This window comes from Prionailurus viverrinus, chromosome D1 (genome assembly GCF_022837055.1).
Source record: "Prionailurus viverrinus isolate Anna chromosome D1, UM_Priviv_1.0, whole genome shotgun sequence".
NCBI lineage: Eukaryota > Metazoa > Chordata > Mammalia > Carnivora > Felidae > Prionailurus > Prionailurus viverrinus.
Window position 1 is genome coordinate 96,923,875 of NC_062570.1, and position 22,481 is coordinate 96,946,355.

A 22,481-nucleotide genomic window follows, 5' to 3' on the forward strand; every position below is an offset into this window, starting at 1 on the left:
AGGTGTCCGGTGTTGGCAGAAGGAAACTGGCGGTGCGTTTCATGGAGGGTGCTCGGGCCCACAGACCAAACAGCAGTTATGGCTCACATACTATGTTGTTGCTCTGCGCTCTATAAAACTGTAAGAGTATCATATTATTTTAATCTGCTGAAACACAAGCCCCAGAGTAGGAACACAGCAGCAGCCTTACACATCCGAGGAAATGTTTGACACGACTTCGTTTGTCTGCAGCTATTATGACGATGGCTGTGGCTGATTAACTCTGTTGGTTACAACATGGTGTTAATGAGGCCAAGGTTGTGGGTTTGAGAGGTTTCACACAAAGGAAACCCCAGGCCACGCTCAAGACCCAGGTCAGAGAGCCCATAAAAGCACGTGGATGATCACAGGAGGACTGGGTGAGACAGTGTAATGACTCAGCGAATATCCCTTATCTGCTTCTGGAGAAGCCGTTTAAAACATGTGCTTTGGTAATGGTGAATTATTACTGTGATCCTCACACGCAAGGGATATCCCAGTATTACTCGTGGTAGCTGTCGAGCGGTACCGTTGCAGACTTTCTGAATAAAGGAGGACACTGGCTGTGATCTGCAGTGCCTTCTTGTATTCTCAGCTTTTTCGCCTGCGAGAGCCTCCGTGTCCATACGTTCAGAAAGTGCACGTGGAACACAGCCATGCGCGGGTGCCGTTCTTTGTGCTTGAGAAACCACGGGGAAGAAGACTAAACTTCTGTCCTCATGGAGATAAACAATAAGGAAACAATAAATAACCAAAGCAATTTCAGAAAATGAAAGTTTGGTGAAGAAAAAGATGGGGTGAGGGGATGTGATGGAGAATGGCCGGGTGGGAGAGGTGTTCACCTTGGCTAGGAAAGCGTGAAAGGGCCTCTTAAAAGTAGGCGACATTTAAGCAGAGACCTCACTGATGAGCAAGAACCAGCTTTTTGAAGAGCTGGGACAATATCCCCATCAGAAGAAAAAGACACAGAGGTTAGGATTAAAGACCAGAAAGGCCACTGAAATGTGGGAGAACATGGTAGAAGAGGTTGGAGAGTGGGGTGCACCCTGCAGAATATGCTAAGGAATTTGGCTGTCATTCTGGTCATGGGAACCCATTCTTTGTTTTGTTTCAGAGCTATAGCATTTCTTAAAGATTTTGGGGGTGTTGGGTTGAAGTGTGTCCCTCTAAGAAAGATATGTTGAAATCTTAACCCTTAGTAACCTTATTTGGAAATAGGATCTTCTCGGGTAATAAAGTTAAAATGAGGTCATTGGGGTGGGCTCCAATCCAGTTGGACTGGTATCCCTATAAAAAGGAAAATTTGGGGCCCAGAGACACACACACAGAGGGAGGAAGGCCATATGAAGACAGAGGTTAGGAGTGATGCACCTACAAGCCTAGAAAGACCCAAGGTGGACAGCCAAATGAAGCTGAACAGCAAGGAAGCATCCTTCCCCTATAGGTGTCAGAAGGGAGCATGGCCCTGCCAGCACCTTGACTTCAGACTTCTAGATTTCTGTTGCTTTAAGCTGCCTGGTGTGGTGAGTCTGTTCCACTAGCCCTAGCAAACTACCGAAGGGGCAGGGGGCGCTGGCCCACTGGCTGTGCCTCTGGGCAAGCAATGACACATCCTCCCTGGACTCAGTGACACCTAGGCATTGAGGAAGCCTCTGCTTGCTGCAGCATGTGACCATATGACATATATATGCAGGGACATATATGATGAAGATAATATTAAGATGTATATATGTGTATGTATACATATGTATATATGTGTATGTATACACACACACACACACACACACACACACACACACACACAATGGGATACAGCCTGTTGGCTGAGTTACCCTGTATAGAATACAGATTTTTCTCAACTTGCCATAGGGTTACCTGATAAGCCCATTGTAAGTTGAAAATGCATTTAATAAACCTGATTTACCAAACATCCCAGCTTAGCCTATTCTACCCTAAAAGGTGCTCAGAACACTTACATTAGCCTACAGTTGGGCACAATCATCTAACACAGAGTCTATAAAGTTGAGCACCTTGTGTAATTTATTGAATACTGTACTGAAAGCGAAAAACAGAATAGTTGCCTGGGTACAGGATGGCTCTAGATGTATAGATTGTGGACCCCGTGGTCGCATGGTGACTGGAAGCTGCAGCTTGCTGCCACTGCCCAGCCTCATGAGAAAGGATCGTACTGCAGATTGCTAGCCCAGGACAAGATCCAAATGCAAAAAATTCGAAATACGGTTTCTACTGAATGCGTATTGCTTTTGCACCATTGCAAATGTCAAAAAACCGTAAGTGGAACTATCCTAAGTTAGGGACCATCTGTACTCTAATATTCTTTTAGGAATAGTCCTCTTAGAGATACTCTATAAATAATGGTCTGAAAGGGTGAGAGTGGAAGCAAGGAGATGAGTTAGAGCCCTGTTAACAACAGTCTAGGTGAGAGAGGATGGTGGTTTGGGCTGGAGAGAGGGGTGGGAGAATTGGCAAGAGGTGGTCAGAAGTAGAGCCAGCAGGACTTGCTGATGGATGGGGTGTGGGGAAGCAGGAAAGGGAGGAATAAAGGCTGTCTCGTAGCTTTTGGGCTGGGGCAGTCAGGTAGCCGATTTATTGAGATGAGAAGATTGAGAGAACGGCTTATCTGGGGATATGGAATCAAGAGTTACGTGTTGGCCATGTTAAGTTTGAGATGCCTGTTTATCCAGTGGAAGATATTAAGTAAGTAGTTGGTTATCTCTGCAACATTCTGGGCCAAACAAATTTAGAGGTCAGTAGATTATAGAAGGTATTTAAAGGGATGAAAACTAGTTGAAATTAGAGAGTTTAAAGAATAGGGCACAGGACTGGACCCTCAGGAGCCTTAGAGGCCTGGTAAAGGATGAGGAATCATGGTGCTGAGACGTGGCAGCATGAACAGCTGGTAAATTGTCAATACTCCTTAACGATACGCACTTCCTCTTTTTTAAAGGTTAAACTAACTTACACAGAAATACACGGGGAAAGATCATTGGAGGTACCCCACCCCCAGTATACCAAATTTTGTTTCACAAAACCGTATCTAAGAACCTTTCCAAATGTGGAATTCAAGTTTTTGTTTTCAGTGTGTTACATTATAGAATCAGGCACATTCTCTACACATGAGGCTTCTAAAAGGCCATAGGAATGGCTGTGTGCTCCAGAGAAATTGTTTTGTTTTGTTTTGTTTTTTAAGAAACAGAGACTTTCTAAGGTTTCACAATTGCCAAACTTAATATAAACTAGGACAGTTGAGTTGCACGGTTCCATTTATTCTTCATGTGTGCATTCATTAAAAATGGAACCTATTTCCATAATCATTTGTTAAGGGATTACCTACCTTAGCCCAATTCAGTAAGCGATTTTCTTTCTTTTTTTTTTTTAACTTTTTTTACTTATTTTTGAGACAGAGAGAGACAGAACATGAGCAGGGGAGGGGCAGAGAGAGAGGGAGACACAGAATCTGAAGCAGACTCCAGGCTCTGAGATGTCAGCACAGAGCCTGATGGCGGGGCTCGAACTCACAGACTGTGAGATCATGACCTGAGCTGAAGTCGGACGCTCAACCGACTGAGCCACCCAGGCGCCCCTCAGTAAGCTATTTTCAAGCAACCGCAGGAAGATTTGGAGGAAATTAGAATCCGCATCTGTCTTTGAGTATTGACGGAATAGCTAGCACCTGTTTAATTGAACATCTTCAGGGGCGCATTCTGATCTGAGCTGGTGAAGAGTTCAACCTGGCGAGTCTGCATACCATGTGTATAACTTAGCACTGTGCTCCGTCGCCGTCTGAACTGGGAATTGATCGTTGATGTATTTCTTGCCTTAGGTGTGGCGGGAATTTCCTGACCGGTTGGTGGGTTACCCAGGTCGTCTGCATCTCTGGGACCATGAGATGAATAAGTGGAAGTATGAGTCGGAGTGGACCAATGAGGTATCCATGGTGCTCACGGGAGCAGCGTTTTATCACAAGGTAAGAGGGGGGCAGCAGGCGGGGGCAGGTGGGTCTGAGGTGACCCAACTGAGCGCATGCTGTTTGTTCTGTTTGGCCCAGTTGAATTTCTGCTGAGTTTAGGAAAAATGTTCTAGTCAGAGGGCTTACGAAGGCCATGTCGTGTCGTGTGTCAACTACACTAGTTAAGGAAGAAAGGCCATGTTGTGTGATTTTTTTTAGTTATATTTCTTACTATACAGATAACGCATATACTGCTATTAGCAAATATGGAAAATTCAGAACAAATGTTATCATAGAAGAAAAGTCACTTGTAGTCCCATCACCTAGAGACAATCATTGTTACCGTATAGATGTTTTTTGCGGTTTGCCTTTTATTTATTTACTTATTCACGTACGCAGACTGTTGTAAATATTCTCATTAGCCTGCTTTTTGCATGTATTATGAGTTTTTTTAACATTAACATTTCTTCGTAACATAACTGCTAATATGCTATTGTATTAATATTCCATAAATCGTGTGTAACTATTTTTCTATCACTAGATGTTTAGATTGTCTCTAATTTTTTATTTGCTATTTTATGTATTTATTTATGTTACTTTTTTTGTTGAGAGAGAGAGAGTATATGAGTGGGAGAGAGGAGCAGAGGCAGAGAGAGAATCTTAAGCAGGATCCAAGCTCAGTGTTGGTCCCATGACCCCCAGCATCACGACCTGAGCCGAAATCAAGAGTTGAGCGCTCAACTGATTGAGCTATCCAGGCACCCTTTGTGTTTTTTGCTTTTGGTTTTTTTGTTTTGGTTGGTTTTGCTATTTTAGATAAGCTTAATATCTAATGCTTAAATAGTGATCAGTATCCATTTTCATAATTGTGCTTGTGATAGATTTCTAGAAGTACATCAAAGGGAATGAACATTTTGGGGAGGTTTTGATGTACATATTTGTCTGTCGTTTTCAGCATTGTTTGCACCAATTGCACACACAGCAAAATATAGAACTATCTTACTATTACCCCTCCTTGCATGAAATATGTAAAAAGAGAAAAATCAAACTGAGCTGTTTTGATAAGTGAAGACGGATCTTACTATTTTCACTCTGATTTGATTATTGTGGTTGAAATTCCTTTTGTGTCTTTTGTGTTTCCTCTCTTCTGAGAATTGTCACCTCGTGTGTTTGACTTTTTTTACTAGGGAGAGGTTGAAGAGTGCGTATTGGACTTTAGAATATTCGGTTTGATGATTGAGTGCCCCTGGGAGTGTATAGTTTAATTGAACTCTAACAACTTGTCTGTTGTCAGCAGTAGCACAAGGTACTGATGTCAGGAGGACATCTGTGTGTCTGTCCACCCCAGTGTAGTTAAGTTAACGAGCTGTATTGTAGTGACTGCTTGTTGGTATCTCGGCACTGCTGTGTATTTTTCAGGGCTCTGAATTTAGAAATGGGTTTTTGTTCTTACCAATAAATAAATAAATGTTTATAATTCTTGGAGTTTATGGTAGTACAGTGTGTGCACTTTTTTCTCCATGAACGTCCACACTATTTTATACATGTAAGTGATGGAAGTAGCAGAATTGCCTCATATGTATTTTACTTTAGAAAACACATACTGGGGTGTCAGGTGGCTCAGTCGGTTAAGCGTCAGACTCTTGATGTCAGCTCAGGTCATGATCTCATAGTTTGTGAGTTTGAGCCCTGCATCAGGCTCTGTGCTGACAGTGTGGAGTCTGCTTGGAATTCTGTCTCTCTCTCTCTCTCTCTCTCTCTGTCTCTCTCTCTCCCTTCCTCTCCTTCCCTTCCTCCCCTTTCCTTCTCCCCCCCCCCACTTACTCTCTGTATCTTTCTCAAAAATAAATAAAAATAAACTTTAAAAAAAATAAAAAGCACATACCTTTGCAGTGTCAGTCCACCATTAATTTATGTCTGTCTCTATTTTCAATCTGCGGGGACAATGTAGCAAAGAGGATGGAGCATTGTGACTCAAGGGAAAGAATTTGGTAGCGATCCATATACAGTGTGTCTCTGAATGATATTTTACTTACTAAATACATGGAACATGAGTCTGAAGCATCTGCATTCAAGGGCTTCACGCTCTACCTACGCTGCTTATAATAGGTGATTTTTATTTTTTATGTTATTTATTTATTTGGGGTTTTGAGACAGAGAGAGCGCACACAAGTGGGGGAGAGAGGGAGAGAATCTTTTTTTTTTTTAAGTTTATTTTTGAGAGGGAGAACACAAGCGAGGGAGGGGCAGAGAGAGAGAGAGGGAGAGAAGGAATCCCAAGTAGGGTCCACACTGTCAGCACAGAGTCCATTGCCGGGCTTGAATTCACAACTGTGAGATCATGACCTGAGCTGAAGTCGGACACTTAACCGACTGAGCCACCCAGGCGACCCAGAAGAGAGAGAATCTTAAGCAGGCTCCCCTGACATGATGCTTCATCCCAGGATCCTGGGATCATGACCTGAGCCGAAATCAAGAATTGGATGCTTCACCGGCTGAGTCATCTAGGTGCCCCAACAATAGGTGAATTTTAAAAGAATGACAGTATTAAAGATACTTGATCACCTGACCAAAAGCATTCTAATACTTTTTACAGCCTTGTGATTAATCCTATGAGAGAAAGCTTGTCTCCGCAATATGATTAAGTGACTCTTTGTCTTAACCATCAACCATTAAGTGGCCCCATCAACCGTGGCCCGCTGCCATTTGCGTCTTTCTTCTTTTTGTCTTACCTGACAGTATTTTAATTACCTGTATACCTACAAAATGCCTGGGGATATCAAGAACTGGGTGGATGCTCATATGAACTGTGAAGACATTGCCATGAACTTCCTGGTAGCTAACGTCACGGGAAAAGCTGTCATCAAGGTAGGAGGCATGCTGGTCCAGCTCTGCTGCTAACTTTGTGATCTTGGGCAAGTCTTTGTTTCTCTGAGCCTGAGAAGTTCTCATAACTATAAATGAAGTGTTGGATTGGATGACTTTAAGCTCTCTTTTAGCTTTAAGATGCAGTCACATTGTAACGCTGAAGCTAGGCTTTGATAATTTAAACATATTTTCTTTTTTTTAAATACGGTTTCTTTAGTTACAGTTTTTAATCTCCAGTATGAGAGATAAAGGCTGTAATGGTCAATCTACGTATCATGTTTTTAAAAAACTTTATTCTCAAAGCTGATAGGGAATCTAGATCTGTTAGTTAAAGAATGCAACTTACATCTTTCTTAAAGTAGCTGATTTTTATTTTTTATAGACATAGAGAAGATAGTACACTTTGTACAATGATAACTGTGGTTTTTCTAAACATTTTAAAATATCAGTTACCAGTTTTTAAAAGTATCTTTCCCTTAACATATTAAAAGCTAAGAGTAAAAAAATAAATAAAAGCTGAGAGTACACAAGGATCACATGGGGATCTCTGTATCTGTAATGGGTGTCTGTTTCTGAAATGTAGATTTTGCTCAAACCCAGATCCCCAGATACGAAGAGAGAGTTTCCTTATTTTTATGAGTGGAATCATCCTGACCTTCTTTCCTTCCGCATTCGGATTCCATATAAAAACGGGCTGTGCTTCAAGGACAGATTCCTGTAATGGAGTCTTGCCATACTGGAAGTACATTGGAAGCGTGGTATGGCCCCCACTGATTGTTCATGCTGTTAATTGAGGGGAGAAGTCAGATTAAACCAAAGTGACTAAAAAAGAGGAAGAGTCCCTATCTGTAATCTGCAAACTTGACCCAGTCCTCCCCCTGCCCTCTAACTTAGTCAACAGCTCACTGCAAGAAAAAGTCCAATATGTAAATCACAAAATTAGTTTTAAAGGAACCCCTCTTATCTCCAGAGTTGCTTTTTGATGTGCTTCAAGAGATTTTAGCTGTGCCGGCTCACTCTGGACAGTCGTTCTGGCATCTGTGTGCTTCTTAGCCTGGCCTTAGTTATCTAGCATTCTCCCCCTGCCCAACCTCTCTCTGCTCTTTCTTTAGCTTCACTGGGTTTGGATAACAGTCTCCCTGGGTTTGCTAAGAAAATCGTTAGGAGTTTAAGGTTCGGGAGAGCGGGAGGGAGAGTCAGGGAAAAGAATTCAGAGGGCGAGAGACCATGGGATTTTTTTCCTGATTGAAGGGAATTGCAAAAGAAGCTGGCACCTTCAGGAGCATGGTGCTGCTCAAAGCATTTGCCATTAGCTGGAAGAAGGAAAAAGAGTGCCTGTTGGAACCGAGGTTACGGTGAAAGTTATGGGAAGCTGTATTTCATCGCCCTTATGGCTGCAAGAACAAATGGTGTTTATACAAGGACCTTGGCAGTGAGAAAACAGTCATTAAACAGGAATTAAGGAGCTTGTCATCACCACTTCTTTCCAGTTACAGAAGGCAAAAGCCCTCCAAGCCTTTTTTATTGGGCCCTTGTGAGCTGTGCCGTTGGCCAAGCCAGACAGAACTGAATGGAGGAATGGCGAAGGGTGTGTGTGTGCGCGCACGCGCGCGTGTGTGCGTGTGGAGAGAGCAGGAAGCTCAGCTTACAGAACAGAAGCATGCAGAGTGTTGTCACGAGCGTGATTTTATCGTCCTTGGCACTGACGGCCAGGTGTATTTTTGTACTTCTCTGGCAGGTAACACCGCGAAAGAAATTCAAGTGTCCTGAGTGCACAGCCATTGACGGGCTTTCACTAGACCAGACGCACATGGTGGAGAGGTGAGCGAGCCTCTAACCAAAAGTCTGCCGTAGCCTCTGATCCCCATTTCCTGCCTTGGGCCTGTTTATGGGACTTGTTGGAGATATAAGGACAGCAGCTGGTAGCCATAGTCACCTCCTTTTGCACTGTGGGAATTGGGTTAGTTCAAGCCCAGGTCACCCACAGAATTAATTTGGAATGCTACTCACTCAATTTGTAATGGCTGGAAGGGTCTTAAAAATATAGCTGGCCTTAAGCTCCTGAAGTCACATTCTCCATGTGGACTAACAGTCAGCCATCCACAGTCATTTGGGTGGAGGCTAGTTAATTCCAAGAGAATGCGGCATTGTTTTGCAGGGTATCTCCACGTGACAATAAAAGTTTGATTAGAAGGAATGAAACCAAACCTAGAGACAAGTTACCTTCTCTGACCAAACACCTACCAAGAACAGAATGGAAAGCACAGCTCTTTACATGACAGAGTGAGAGGAGCAAGTCAGCTCTGAAATCCTCCTTTTATTTCAGTTCAGTCAGTCACTCAACAAGCATACTTTTGTGTGAGACATACTACTAAGCCTCGTAGGGGGGCGGATGTAAAAGGAGTGGGAAACCTACATCTTTCCTTCGGATCGTTATAATCTTTCCCTAGACCTCACCATTCTCACTTGTATCCTGAAGGTCCCCAAGCTTGGCATCTCCTGAATCAAACCGAATTCTTCCAAAAGGCAGCTCCTTACATAAGACAACAAGCCTGGACATCCCATAGCAGTGCTGTCAGGGGACCAAAGTGCACCCAGGGAAGGTTGTAGTGGCCCTTAGAGAATGAGATATCTAGCGCAGGTGTCCACGGGTCCCATGTGGGTCTGCTTGCAGTCTTTCTGAAATCTATCCACCGTGTTAAAATCCTTAAAGCCTGGAAGATCTTTTTGTGCAGAAAGTTGTTGCACTTGGCCTGGATTCTATAATGCTTTACTCCTTCGTATTCCTACTTCTTTCCTACCCTGTAAATAATCCTTTTATCTCCTTCATATATAAATATTTTACCCAAATGACATGACTTTTATTAATTGTCAGTGTGAAATAACATATTATTGTGATTTGGGAAATATCTGTCACGGGTATCATAGTTACTACACAGTCAAGGGCAGTCACAATGACTGTCATAGCTCATTTGGAAGAGACCCCAATTATAGTTCTATTGGAGTACACGAAATTATTATTAAACCCACCTCCATTCTTTGTGTTGGGAGAATTCATAGCATTAAGCAATTGGTTGTTGAGTAGGCTGAGTTAAAATGATGGGGTTATATGGTGTAAGATAGGAATTTTAGGGACCGACGTTGGCCTGATAATGGCCTTGAAGTTCATGCTAAGGCTAAGCAACTCTTCTCCAGCACCACTGAGATGACCAATGTAAAGAGACTTAAAATACGATGAGAGAGATTTAAGTTAGATATAATCATCATTAAACACTGACTACAGTAACTAAGGGAGATGCGGGGGCTTCCTGTCGGGAACAGACTTTTGAAAATAGAATAGGTGACTACCCAGATGTTGTTAGGCTTAAATCAGATTCTGTCAGAATTTATAATTAACAGCAACACACACACACACACACACACACACACACACACACACACACCTGTGTGTGTAACAATCCAAAGCTATATGTGGTTAAGTACCATAAGGGAGGCTCAGAATGTTATAATTGGTCAGAGAAAAGAGACGTGGCTTCTCACTAGGTTGATTACTAGAATAATTTTGTAAAAAATGGCACTTGAAATAAGCCTTCAAAGATCACTAAGATCACTGGACAAGAAGAGGAGATCCCAGGCAGGGGAAACCAGGTGGTTGAAGGTTCCAGTCATCAGGTTGAAGGTGTATCTGGCAGGCAGTTAGGGGTCTGGTGTGGCTAGAGTGTAGAATTTTGTCCTGTTGGTGCTAGACCCTGAAGGACTGCCCAGTGAAGGAGCTTGAACGAACTTCTTCAGGCTCTGACATGCCGTCGAGAGTTTTTGAACAACGGAGCTTGATCAAAGTATTGTTTTGAGATTAATTTGGAAGTGGTGCAGAGTAGAATGAAGGCGAAGAAATTGACGAAAGTACATGTGGAAATGGGAAGCTTGAGCTAAGCTGAGTGTGGAAAGGAAGGGATGGATTAAATATTCAGAGATGCTTTTTCACCCAAAGGAAGATATGCTAGAACCTGAGGTTATGGAGAAGGAATTGACAGAGGGAGCTTAGATGTCGAGTCAGGAAGAGTGGTAGTACCATCAACAGTGTGAATAATACAGTCAGGGGGAGACGGCCAGCTAAGGGAGGAGGGAACACAGATGGTTGCACCTTCAACAGTGTAATTAACAAGGACGGGAGGAGATTTTAACCATGGGCAAAGTTGGAGAACAGTCAGGTTGGTGAAGATTTGGGGGTCTTTCCCTCTGTATGTGCAGATGTAGATATGGAGCAAGCAGTTGGAAATGTGGAACCTTCAGGAAGAAGATGAAAACAAAGGTAGATATCTGAAAGACATCTTCCCAGAGATGGCCACTGACTGAAGAAAAGCCAAGGGCAGAGTCTTGAGAAATTCTGACATTTAGGAGACAGAAAGAGTCACGAAAACAGAGAAGCAGCCACCGGAGAAGCCAGGAGAGACCCAGGGTCTGTAGTGCACAGAAGCAAGGGAGGAGCAGGAAACATGCAGACTGGGAAGAGAGCTTTGAATTAAATGGTCATTGGTGACTTTGAAAAAAAAAAAATAATAATAATGCCATGGAGCAGTGGGGCTTAAGGGTTGTGGAGTGTGAGTCTGTGGTGAGGAAGTAGAGTTAGTGTATGTAGAATACCCTTTTGAGAAATTTGATAGGGAACAGAGGAAATCAATCTGGAAATCAGAAACCGGGAGCAAAACTATTTGGATTAAAGATTGAATCACTAAATTATTATATAAGGCACTTGGGTCGGGAGGGAGGAAGGCATGATTTAAGGCATCGTGGGTAGATCCAGAAGTGGAGTTACAGTTGTAGAATGGTTCATTTGTTGTTTTTTCTTAATAGTTCCCTTTGCAAAATTCACATTTTGCACAAAACAGTGAAGCAAGTTAACCACTGTGCAAGTTATGACCTTGTGTTGGGTTTTGTGGTTTAATAAGCTTATTTATTCTTATATTTGGGGTCTTGGAGCAGAAATCACAGTTGTGTAGGAAAGTAGCTTTTACTGCCAGCATCCATTTCCAGGATGGTCTGTTAATTCTTTAAGAGCCAGAAAACCAGAAGACTATGTAACTGTTCATTTTGACCAATAGCTTCAACAAGGTAAGGGAATGTGGCAGACGGTGCTGATCTTAAGAAAAAGAACACTATTCTGATTCAGGTCTTTGTTCAAATTATGGATTTGTCACTTAGTAGCTATCTGACTTAAGACAACTGATTGACTTTATGCTAAACTCCAATCTCCTTATCTCCTAAAATAGGTGTATTAGTAACTATCACATTACAGTGTCCATTCATGGGTTCAACAAATATCTACTGAGCCTCTTTGTACCAAATACCGTGTTATATGCTGGGGATGAATGAAGTAATAACATATGAAAGCCTGTAGCACGATGCCTGGCAACATTATTTCCTTCCCAGTTTCCCCAGCATTAGTCCTAAAGGCTCCGGGTTACTTCAGGTAATTGCATGTGTTTACAAGGAAAACAGAAAACCATTAGTCCTTTCTCCCACAGACACTTCCAGCACTTCAGAGGTAGACATTGGTGGTTCTCAGCCTGTCTGTACTGGATTATAAAACCAACCCAGGGGAGCATTTACTGACAAGGTGGCTGGACCTCTGACAGAACAACGCAAGTCACCTACCAGCCACCACCAGACTCACCGTCTACCCCAACCTGTTCCCCAACCCAGATGCCCTGTGTGAAAAGGAGGTAGACAACACTGTCAGTCCCTGGCCGGAGAGTTAAGGACCTTCACCACTCAGAGTAGCCGGCGGCTTCTCCGGTGCAGGCTGCATGGGGAGAAAGAAGCACTCACTAGGCCTGGGTCAGCCAGGGGCAGCTGTCAACAAGTCAGCTGGCCCGAGCCCCAGTGGCCTCCTGCCTGTGGCCCGGCCCTGTTGGCAGATCTGTTTACAGAGGAGACATTGTGCTCAGTCTTCTCCAGCGGGCCAGGGAGCCGCTATCCTCTGCCAAGAACCATGGCTCTTCTTTAATACGTACCCACCGGTACCTGTGTTGTGTGTTGGGCCCTGCTGGGCTTTGCTGGCCAGAGTCTACGGGCATAATGACTGGAAACTGGAAGAATCTGTACGTGTTTGTAGGCAGAACAGCTGCCCAAAGTAAGACCTCGGAGAGACTAACTTTGTCTGCACTGCCCTGACCCTGTACCTCGAGGAGAGGGCGGCTGTTGTGCTTCCTCGGCAGCACTTTGAGGGCACGCCTCGGTCTTTTCCCGGGTCCCCTCTCAGTTTGGAACCTCAGCCTCCACCTCCCGAGTCTCACAGGAGTGGTGGCAGGAGGCGAAGTCATTGCCTCTGCGTTTTGGTAGGGTGAGGGAAGGTACAGAGGCTCTCTTGCCAGTGCAGGCCTGGGCTGCACACCCAGCTCCGGCACTTTCCAGCTCTGGGGCTCAGGCCTCAGCTTTAACTTGTCGGCCCATAACAGGAAGCTGCTGTAAACCAGCCGTTGGGCATGTCAAGGGGGATACTTTAAGGAATCGATGAAATCGTGTTTGTAAATTATCTGGCACATCATAGGAGCGCAAAAGTCGTTAATTTCCAACCGCTCCACTTGGACTCTAGAATTGTGTTCATAAATAAATTTGTATCATCTCATAATTAAGATTTTTTAGCCTCAGGAGCCAGACTGCCTGGGTTTGGTGCTGCCTCTTACTGTTATTTGGCCTTTGGACATATTACTCAGCCTCTCTCTCTCTCAGTCTTCCCAGTAGAAAATTGGAATAATCATAGGACCCACCCCCTAGGGTTGTCGGGAGGTTGGAGTGGGTTCCTAATACATGTAGGGCACTTGTAAGGCAGCCTGGAATCCATAATAAGTGTTAGTTGTTGGTTCGTGGTGGTGGACACAGGCATGTTATTAGCTCCAAGAGCTCCGAATGAAGTGGTAACACATTCTCTTAGAAACGTAATAAGAGAAAGGAATTGAGGATAACTGGCTTCTTTATTAATTGGTTTCTTCCCCAAGCTCAGAAGACTCAAAAACTTACTGATTGAAATAATTTGAAACAAAGCTCGCAGTGTCTCGGGACAGGAGAGGCTTCTGGTCGGGGTCTTGGACTTCCACCCCTCTTGGGGAAATGGTTCTGCCTCCGATTGGTGTGTTCTTACCCTAGCTGTCGGGTGCCGTGGGCCCGACTTGAGGGGAGAGAGCGCTGACCTTTCTGAAATGCATCCTTGAGGTCCCCCTGACTTCAAAAGCGGTGTTTATGGGCTTGTTTTCCCTCTGGTCCGGATGCGGGAGCGTCCTCATTACCCGGCTGTCACACTCAGTTGGCCTGATTGACCAGAGCCGTCTCCCCGCCAGCGTGCCTGACCCGCTCACCTCTGAGGAGATGGCTCATGGGCTTCAGGGGGCGGTATGGAGTCAAGGACACCGGCGTCTCCCCTCCTGCAGCGCTGCTGGGCCGCCCTGTCCCTAAGCCCTGTGTCGCTGCTGGTTCTGACACGGGAGCGGCTGGCCCGCTCTCAGGGAGGAGCTCGTGGAAGGTGGCCAGCAGTTCCGGCATCGCCCTCGAGAAACACTGGTTGAGCGAGTGAAGGGCTTACTGTTTGGAAGTGAGCCTCACTGCCCGTTACCTTCTGCCTTCCGTTGCTGCTGGTGTAAGGTCCTCTCTTCTGCTTTTTAAACTCCAGTGAGCTGAAGCTCGGATCCAGGCGCCCCTTCCCTCTCCACCCTTTGGCCTCTCTTTAGCTGGCAGAGACGGGGTTAAGAATTGTTCGCAGCCGATCCACCTTGGTTTGAGGCCTGCTTGTAGTGACGGGGAAGAATGACTGGAATTTGAGGGGGAGGGGGAAAGAGACTGACCTCTGCACAGGCCAGTGACCTCCCGCCAGCATCCTCTGTTCACTCTCTCCCCCTGAACTAATAGTCACAGCACCCCCAGATCACTTCTTGTGTCCACACCCTCCCAACCTTTTCTGAGAACCTGGGAGCAGGCTTGCGATACTTGGATTTCTTTTGTTGATAATTGAGTAGTGTATGTATGTTGCTCTCATGTGTCGGCCCCTTGAACATTTTCTCTCTTCTCCTTACCCCTTTCCCTCTTCACCTGCCTCCCCCGCGCCCACCCAAAACCCTTCAGGTCCGAGTGCATCAACAAGTTTGCTTCAGTCTTCGGGACGATGCCGCTCAAGGTGGTGGAGCACCGAGCTGACCCTGTCCTGTACAAAGATGACTTTCCCGAGAAACTGAAGAGCTTCCCCAACATCGGCAGCTTGTGAAACCCATCAGTGACGGAGGTCTGAATGTGACGCGTGGACAAAGTAGGGGAGCACAGCCTCCCGGCACCCTGATATCAGGGTGTGGGGGACCTTCAGTTGACACACTGGACTGTGACACCTAACCTGCTTCCTCGAGAACTGGAACCTGAAGAGAGCGTCTAAGCACCTTGAGCGGTGCGTGCGCTCTTCTAGTGTTTCTTATGACCCCGATGGGTTCTTGCTGGAAATGCCAAATGGGAGCCTTTGTGGCATGCTCTGGGTTTAAATGCAGCCCAGGCTCCCTTTGTTTGCAGGGAACAGTCTGAAAGGAAACTTCACTGACCCTCAGACCGTAGAGCAGACAGAACTGTCAACCATGTTCGATCTGGGGAATCATGTAAATCGTGCCCATATCTCACCTTTAGCTATTTCAGATCAGTGACTTTTTAGGAGGAAAAGCCAAACCAAGAATTTGGCACAAAATCCCAGCAGCTTAGAGGGATTTGACGCATGCCCTAGGACCTGAGGCACTGGACCCAGGCGTAGGTGGAGCACCAGGTGCTGAATTGGGATCCTGTAAATTCCATGAACCATTCCTCTTTGGTTTGGCTTTTTAATATGATTAAAATAATTTTTTATTCCTTTTTACAATATGTCTTAAATGCTGATTATTGGTAAGCCAAGGAACTTTCTTTTTTGTGTGTATTTTGCCTCCATCTTCTGGCCTTAACTCCAGTCTATTTCCAAACCTCCTACCACGTCCAGGAGGACACACAGCCAAGAGGAATATCTGGTGCCATGTGCCTCAAGCAGAAGAAGATCTCCAAGCTGTAAACATTCTAAGACAAGATGTCTCCCCAAACCTCCTAAGGACTCTGTTTGCTTCTTGATCAGATCCAGTCAGTTTTTCATAGGTATTCTTAGGGAAAAACAGAGGGCCTGTAATAACCATACCCTGAGTTGCTGTAGCTGGTACCGTGTTGTAAAAGTCGAGGCAGTTGTGATCCCCACCCCAAGGGGATTCCAAAATTTCCCTCCTTCTTTCGGTGTAAACTTAACGTTAGCCAGGGAGGTTCTGGCTAATGTTAAATACTGCTATAACAACTGCTTTGCCATAGTTGCCGGTATATTTAAATCGTTAAATTTCAGCATTTAGTAATACTGCACATGTGTGAATTATACCTCTTTAAGCCCTGTTGATGAACAAATCTACTCTGGCAAATGTTAGATGTTATGGATTCGAAACAGATTTATCTGGCTCTAATATTAAGATTAGCCACAGTTTGGGCTTTAGCCATAACATATGTCCCCAGAACACAAAATACAGAACAATTTGCTTGGAATATGGTTATAATTACTGAAACCTAGTTGTGTGCCAGTTGAAGTCACTAATATGCCACCCATTGTTCTCTTGAGTGACATGAAGGTGAATAGTTACTGTGCTATCGGTTTTAAACGTGTAGTTTTAACAAGAGTCACTTCCAATGTGTTCCTATAGACTTCGAGAGGTCAGAGAAAACTTCAGGAGGTAACAAAATTGAAAGCGGGAATCATGAGTTTTACTCTCTCACACTGAGGAGCAAGAGCCCGGGACCGGTGCTGGTGGAATGGGCAAGAAGGGACAAGATGCCTCCCCGCTCCCCGCTGTCTGTTCACGTTGCAGGTGCACACACGGAACCTGTGATTATTCCTCGTGTTGCATTCAAACACTGGTGCCTAATAAATACTTCTGATTTGAATGATTCTATTCCTGTCAGTAGGGGATATGGGAAGGCGCTTAGTCTCATATTCACAATCCTGGGGATGGTAGGATAGAAACCAAGAGAAGGGGAATTCTGTTGCCACAGACGATGAGTACTGCTAACCTTTCTGGGGTTCCTTAGCCATTTTTCCAAGATTCAGGGTGGGTGGAAGGGTTGGGCCTCACATTTAAATCCCTGCCAGAAGCTAAGAACCGGGTGAACGTTGTATACGTGCGTGTATTTCACTCCCGGTATTTTTCCCTCAGCATCGTCACCTCAGATTTTCTGCTCTTTTTCCCATCACTGAATCCTCTGTTTTAGTGGCTGGCTTGCAATCCAGGTCTCCCTCTCTGAGGGTAAATATTTTCTTTCTTTTCTTTTCAAAAACTTTGTCAGCCCTTTGATTTTGGAAGAGGACCACTTCCATCTGAGATGATTGGGAGCCCCAGGGGGCTCTGTTAGTGTAACTTTATCACCTTGTTAGGAGTCACTGGACTTCTCAGGGCATTAAAATTCCATTTAAGGCACCTTACTACTCCCAGAAATATTGTGGGTTAGACCTGGCAACATAGCATAAAACAGTATCTATCGCAGAATGAGTATTATATCCTAGGTACTTGAAACAAGCCTCGGAGGTTCTATCCTACGAACAGACAGGTGGTGCAGGTCACAGGGAGAAATTCGGGGCAAGAATGTAGCAGGAGATCATGATTCATGGGTTCCGAGGGGCCTGGGGACTCCACCCCTTTCTCTGTGTATTTATTTGCTGCTCACCAGCAACCCTCACCCATAAGCCTGGGTTGGGATCATCTGCCCTTGGGATGCCATAGAGCCGTGTTTCAGAAGCGGAACAATAATGCTAATTAAAATGTCATGTTCTGGCCTACAGCAGACAACAGCTGGTTTTAGATTAAGAAATCTTTTTTAAGAAATTGCATCCTGCTGGCCTGTACAGAAGATGAACCTGAGCTGGCCCTGGCCCTGGCCCAAATGTGTGCACTGAGTCACTTGCCTTTTCCCCCAGGGACCCAACTGGGATGAGCCAGTTTGGAATGCCAAGATTGGAAACACTTTTTTGCTGGTTAGCATTAGATAGTTCTTAATATTCTTATCTCGTGTGTTTTACCAGCCCTCACACGTGTTTAGGCAAAAACCTCCTTCTCTAGGAAAATTAAAGAGGAAAGCAACAACTTCTGTTCTCAGAGTCTCTGGTTCTTTCCTGCAAATGATGCTCTACTGTCTCTTCTTCTTACTCAGTGTCATGAAGTTCAAAACCGACTATCCCGGTGCTCTGCCAAAGTCTGATGTACTTCCAGCTGTGCTTCCAGCTTGTGGCTTTTAGGGCCAGTTTTTCTGCTGCCTTTGGGAGGCCGTGAGCATGACGCTGGGGTGTGCGACCGGGACTGGGAGCCAGAAGGGGCAAGCCGCTTTTTTGCTGTCCTCTGTTGAAGGAGTTGCTAGTAACCCTGTGACCCCAGCGGCTGCCTGGAATGGTCGTCTCTGGCAGGAGTGTTTGAAAAGATGCAGGTTTCTAGCCACAGGCTCAAAAGATATGATTGCTGGGGTAAAATTCAAGACCCTTTGACGGTAGAATTCTTAAGTAGCTGAAGGCAGAGGCCGGCCGCTTGGGAAGTGGCTCAGTTCTGGCGAGACTTCGTGGCTGGGCACTGAGAGGGGCAGTCAGAGAGGGTCCCGTGGGAGCCCGGCTGAGAGGGAGAGGTTTGGGCACTTGCAGGCCTCTCACCGGCCACGCATCCTGAGCCTGGTGGGTCTCCTTCGCTTTGGGGACGGTGGCTTCTGATGCAGCAGCAGAAGCCGCAGCAGCTGCTCCTCAGGGAGCCGTGGCACAGCGAGGCGGGGACAGAGTGCTCAGTGGCCCCCGGCCTCTTCAGCCACTTCCTAGGAGCCGTTCTGGCAGGAGTGCTCACCATTATTGGCAGGCAGCTGCCATCCAGGAAGACTCTGGAAGCAGCTTGAGCTTCCCACCGCAGGGCCTGCAGCAGGTGAGACTGGGGGGCCTGTCTGCTCACCTCAGCCCTGCTGTGTTCCACGCCTCCCTAAGAGCCTTCCCTTCAGAATATTCAGTGACACCGTTTTCCGTTTCTGAGTTAAAATCAGGAATAGCTTGTGGCCCCATTGTGCCAACCAAGCATGGTCTGGCAATCTGCGAACAGCCTTCATTGACCTTCTCCTGGCGGAGGAAAGTGAGACAGCACTGTACTCTCAATTTTAAGGTTTCCCCTCTCTTTAGGGTGGGAGCATTCTAAGCTCAACCCACACCCTCTCTTCCACCTTTGTCAATGTCAAATGGACTGTCAGGTTTCAGCTTCAGGCTTTGTGACTTCCAGGTTCTCAGGGAGGAGGGAACTTGGTGCCATGGCTTTTTAATTCCAGACTCACTGTTGCTGGCATCACAGGGAACATGACTGGGCAGAGTTTGGCCCCTTCTCTCAGCCTTCCAGGCCTCTTTCATTTTCCAGAAACAACAGTTGAGTCACCAGCATCTGTGTCTGGCATTTCATTTCCACAATCGTACAACCTTTTCAGGGTAGAGCTTTTTCTTTTCTTCTGTTCCCAAGTGGTTGGGCCCTTGGTGGCATTTCTTCCCAGTCCCCTGAAGGGTACAGAGCTGTCAGGCAGAAGACAAAGAAAGGGAAGGATGCCTGTGTGGCGCATTTATTGGGTCGTTGAGTTTTTCTAATCATTCATCATTCATCAAAATACACTTTTTGCTGGATTCTGTGCTGGGTCCAGGAAATAGAGTTGAATAAGACTCTGTCCTGAGCTCAAGGTGCTCCAACTCTACTGGGAGCTCTTGAGCTGTGTAAGATGGCATGAGCCCATCAGTGGCCAAGGACTCTGTATACCTACGTTTTACCCCCAACTGTAAATGAAGACTCCGTTAACACCATCTTCTCCGGTGTCTGGAGGAGGCAAGGGTTTTGTTTTGTTTTGTTTTTTCCCTCTTCTCTTCGCACCTTCCCCTTGAGTTGAACCCTAGCCTTCCTTGGTCTTGAGAGTCCACTCCAATGCCTCAGTTTCCTCAATTAGGAACTGGAGGCAGCAAGATCACTTAGACCCAGGATGGTGAGATGGGATGATGTATTAGATCTTTTCCCCTTCTCTCAGGGCCTTTACAAGATTGTACCTGGTGATGCTGGCAGCCGGCCCTCTTCCGGCCCCTATTTCTGTTCACCCTGTTACCAGAGAGCTTGGGGGTCTGGATCCTATCTGGCCCCGTCAGGGTGGATTACCAAATGAGTGGTTCTTTTGCCCCAGTCCCTTTCCTGAGCTATAAATAAGCCCCATGTTTATTTTCTTATGTTATTGAAATGAGCACTTGGGATCTGGGCCTCTTGACAGGTCCAGAGAGCGTCCATCCGGTGCCTGGTGAGGGCCCTGTGTGGCTGGCTGCTGTCTGAAGCTATTTGGAGTCCTATCCCCTGTGTTCTGGATGTGGCTTAATTTCAATAGTAAGGGCCGTATGTAGCCCTGTATCTGCTGATTTTCAGGTTTCAGCTTTCTGCCAGCCCCACTGTCTGCTTAGAAGTGAAGTTGTGTTTCTCATTAAGGGAATAACAGCCACAATTGAGGTAATTAACGAAAATTGTGCATTGGTGGCACAGCTCCTATAGGATTTCCAATAGCCTTTCTTTAGTAGATCCTGAGAGGCTTACCTTCATCCCCTCCCTTCTGCCTACCCTGTGCCCAGTCTCTGTTCCTTGTTTTCTGGATGTAGTCCCAATAATTTCTCTCCAGACAGCCTTGTTCTTGTCACCAGTTTGGGTCAATGTATTGACAACTTGGCCAAATGAGGATTCCATTAAGTCCATCTTCTTCAATTCTTGGGAGATGCAGGGATTTTTTTTTTTTTTTTTGTCTCTTCTCATAGCATCTTCCAGTTGCCAGTTGTATCTTAGCCTTTCTTCAGAAGTAATAAGGATGAGTATCCATTAAAATCAGATTGATGCTCCTTTTAGTCCCATGGCTACACCATCTTACTGGAAAGGATGACCTAGGACAGTGTTGGAATAGAAAGGAAACATCTGAACTAGGAAATGTTCTGAGTTAGGGCCTCCTAAGGAGTGATTTCTACCTTCTTCAGGCTTCAGCAACACATCAGAAGTACACAGTGAGACTATGGGCAGGACAAAACTTTGTCTGTCAGAACTTGGACTGAAGAGCATCATTCACTCTGGATGGATTGGCCTGGTAAGTCAGTAGAGAAATCTTTTTGTAGATACAACCTGACCCTGAAATATGTTAATGAAGACAATTGCACCTAACAACCAGATTTAACTCACTTTCAGAGAAGGGACCAGGAGAAAGTAAATTTTCATTCTGGTGTTTTTAGTCTACTGACTCCTAAAGATAATTTTCCTTGGGAAAATAAACCAGATGTGGTGGATTCATTCAATCAACAAATATTTGTTGAGCTTTATACCAGATACTATTCTTCATGTGAGTCTGCTGCATTGAACAGAACAACAAAATGCCCCCACTTTTATCTAAAGGTTTACATTCTAAGAAGGAAGACCACCAAAACAAGTGAATGAATATAATTTCAAATGACAGTAAATGCTGTGAAGAAAATAAAGCAGAGTAAGGGGAGATAGTGGCTTGGGTGTGAGGAAGTATTTTAGATGGGTTGGTCAGAAGTGACGTTTAAGCACAGATATACATGTTGAGAAGGAGTGAACCATGAGGGTACCAGGCAATGGGAAGAGCTAGCACAAAGGCCCTCAGGCAGGACCAAGCTCAGCTTGTTTTAAGAACAGCAAGAACGCCTGTGTATTTAATGTGGAGAGCATGGGAGAGATGATGCCAGAAAAGTAGGTCAGAGCCAAATTGTGTTAGGACCATGTAGGCCAAAAGGATTCTAGATTTTTATTGTGTGTGACAGGCAAACACTGGAAGGTTTTAAGCAAAGTGGTAATACCTGAATGGTATTTTTTTTTTCAAGATAATTTCAACTAATGTGTGGAGCTCAGGCTACATGCAGCAAGAATGAAGGAAAGGAAATCAATTAGAAGGCTATTTTAGGGAGCCCAAGTGAGAGATGGTGGCTTCATTAGACTTGGATGGTAGTAGCAGGGGTAGTAAGAAGTTATGCTGGGAATAGAGTCTTATTGGACTTACTGATGAATATAGGAAAGGAAAACAATAGAGGATTCACAGCCAACTCCTAGGTTTTTGTCCTGAGTAATGGAATGATACCATTAGCTGAAATATGCTGACTATGCAGGGGTGAGGGGAGGGAAGTGTTGAGAGTGAAAATCAAAGGCCTTACTTCAGACATGCTCTTTGAGTTACCTTTTGGAAACCTAAGTAGTAGTGTCATTTAAGCAGTTAGGTATCTAGAGCTCAGGGGAAAAGTTAAGAGTGAATATATAGATGGGGTTTAAAACCATGAGACTGGATAAGATTGCCCAGAGAGTCAGCATAGGTAGAGAAGAGAAAAGGACTGGGACCTGATTATTGGGCCCACTCTAACCTTTATAGATAGAGGAAAAAAAGGAAAACCCAGAAAAGGGGACAGAAGAGTTGCTGGTGAGTTAGGAAGAAAGCTTGAAAGATATCTGAAAGATAGACTGTGATAAATTAAAGATGTGCATTGTAAACCCTAGAGCAACCACCAAAAACATTTTTA

The 22,481-nt window shown here is 45.1% G+C and overlaps 1 protein-coding gene across 1 annotated transcript in view; it reads left to right on the forward strand.

Annotated features, from left to right (window-relative positions):
* EXT2 (exostosin glycosyltransferase 2) overlaps positions 1 to 16,828 on the forward strand; it is a 147,365-nt gene extending 130,537 nt beyond the window's left edge. Inside the window, exons 11-14 of the mRNA XM_047878133.1 lie at positions 3,863 to 4,006; positions 6,728 to 6,856; positions 8,595 to 8,677; positions 14,972 to 16,828. Of these exons, the coding sequence (XP_047734089.1) occupies positions 3,863 to 4,006; positions 6,728 to 6,856; positions 8,595 to 8,677; positions 14,972 to 15,110 (495 nt within the window). The 3' untranslated portion in view covers positions 15,111 to 16,828. The remainder of the gene's footprint in view (positions 1 to 3,862; positions 4,007 to 6,727; positions 6,857 to 8,594; positions 8,678 to 14,971) is intronic.
* Positions 16,829 to 22,481: the final 5,653 nt, after the last annotated feature.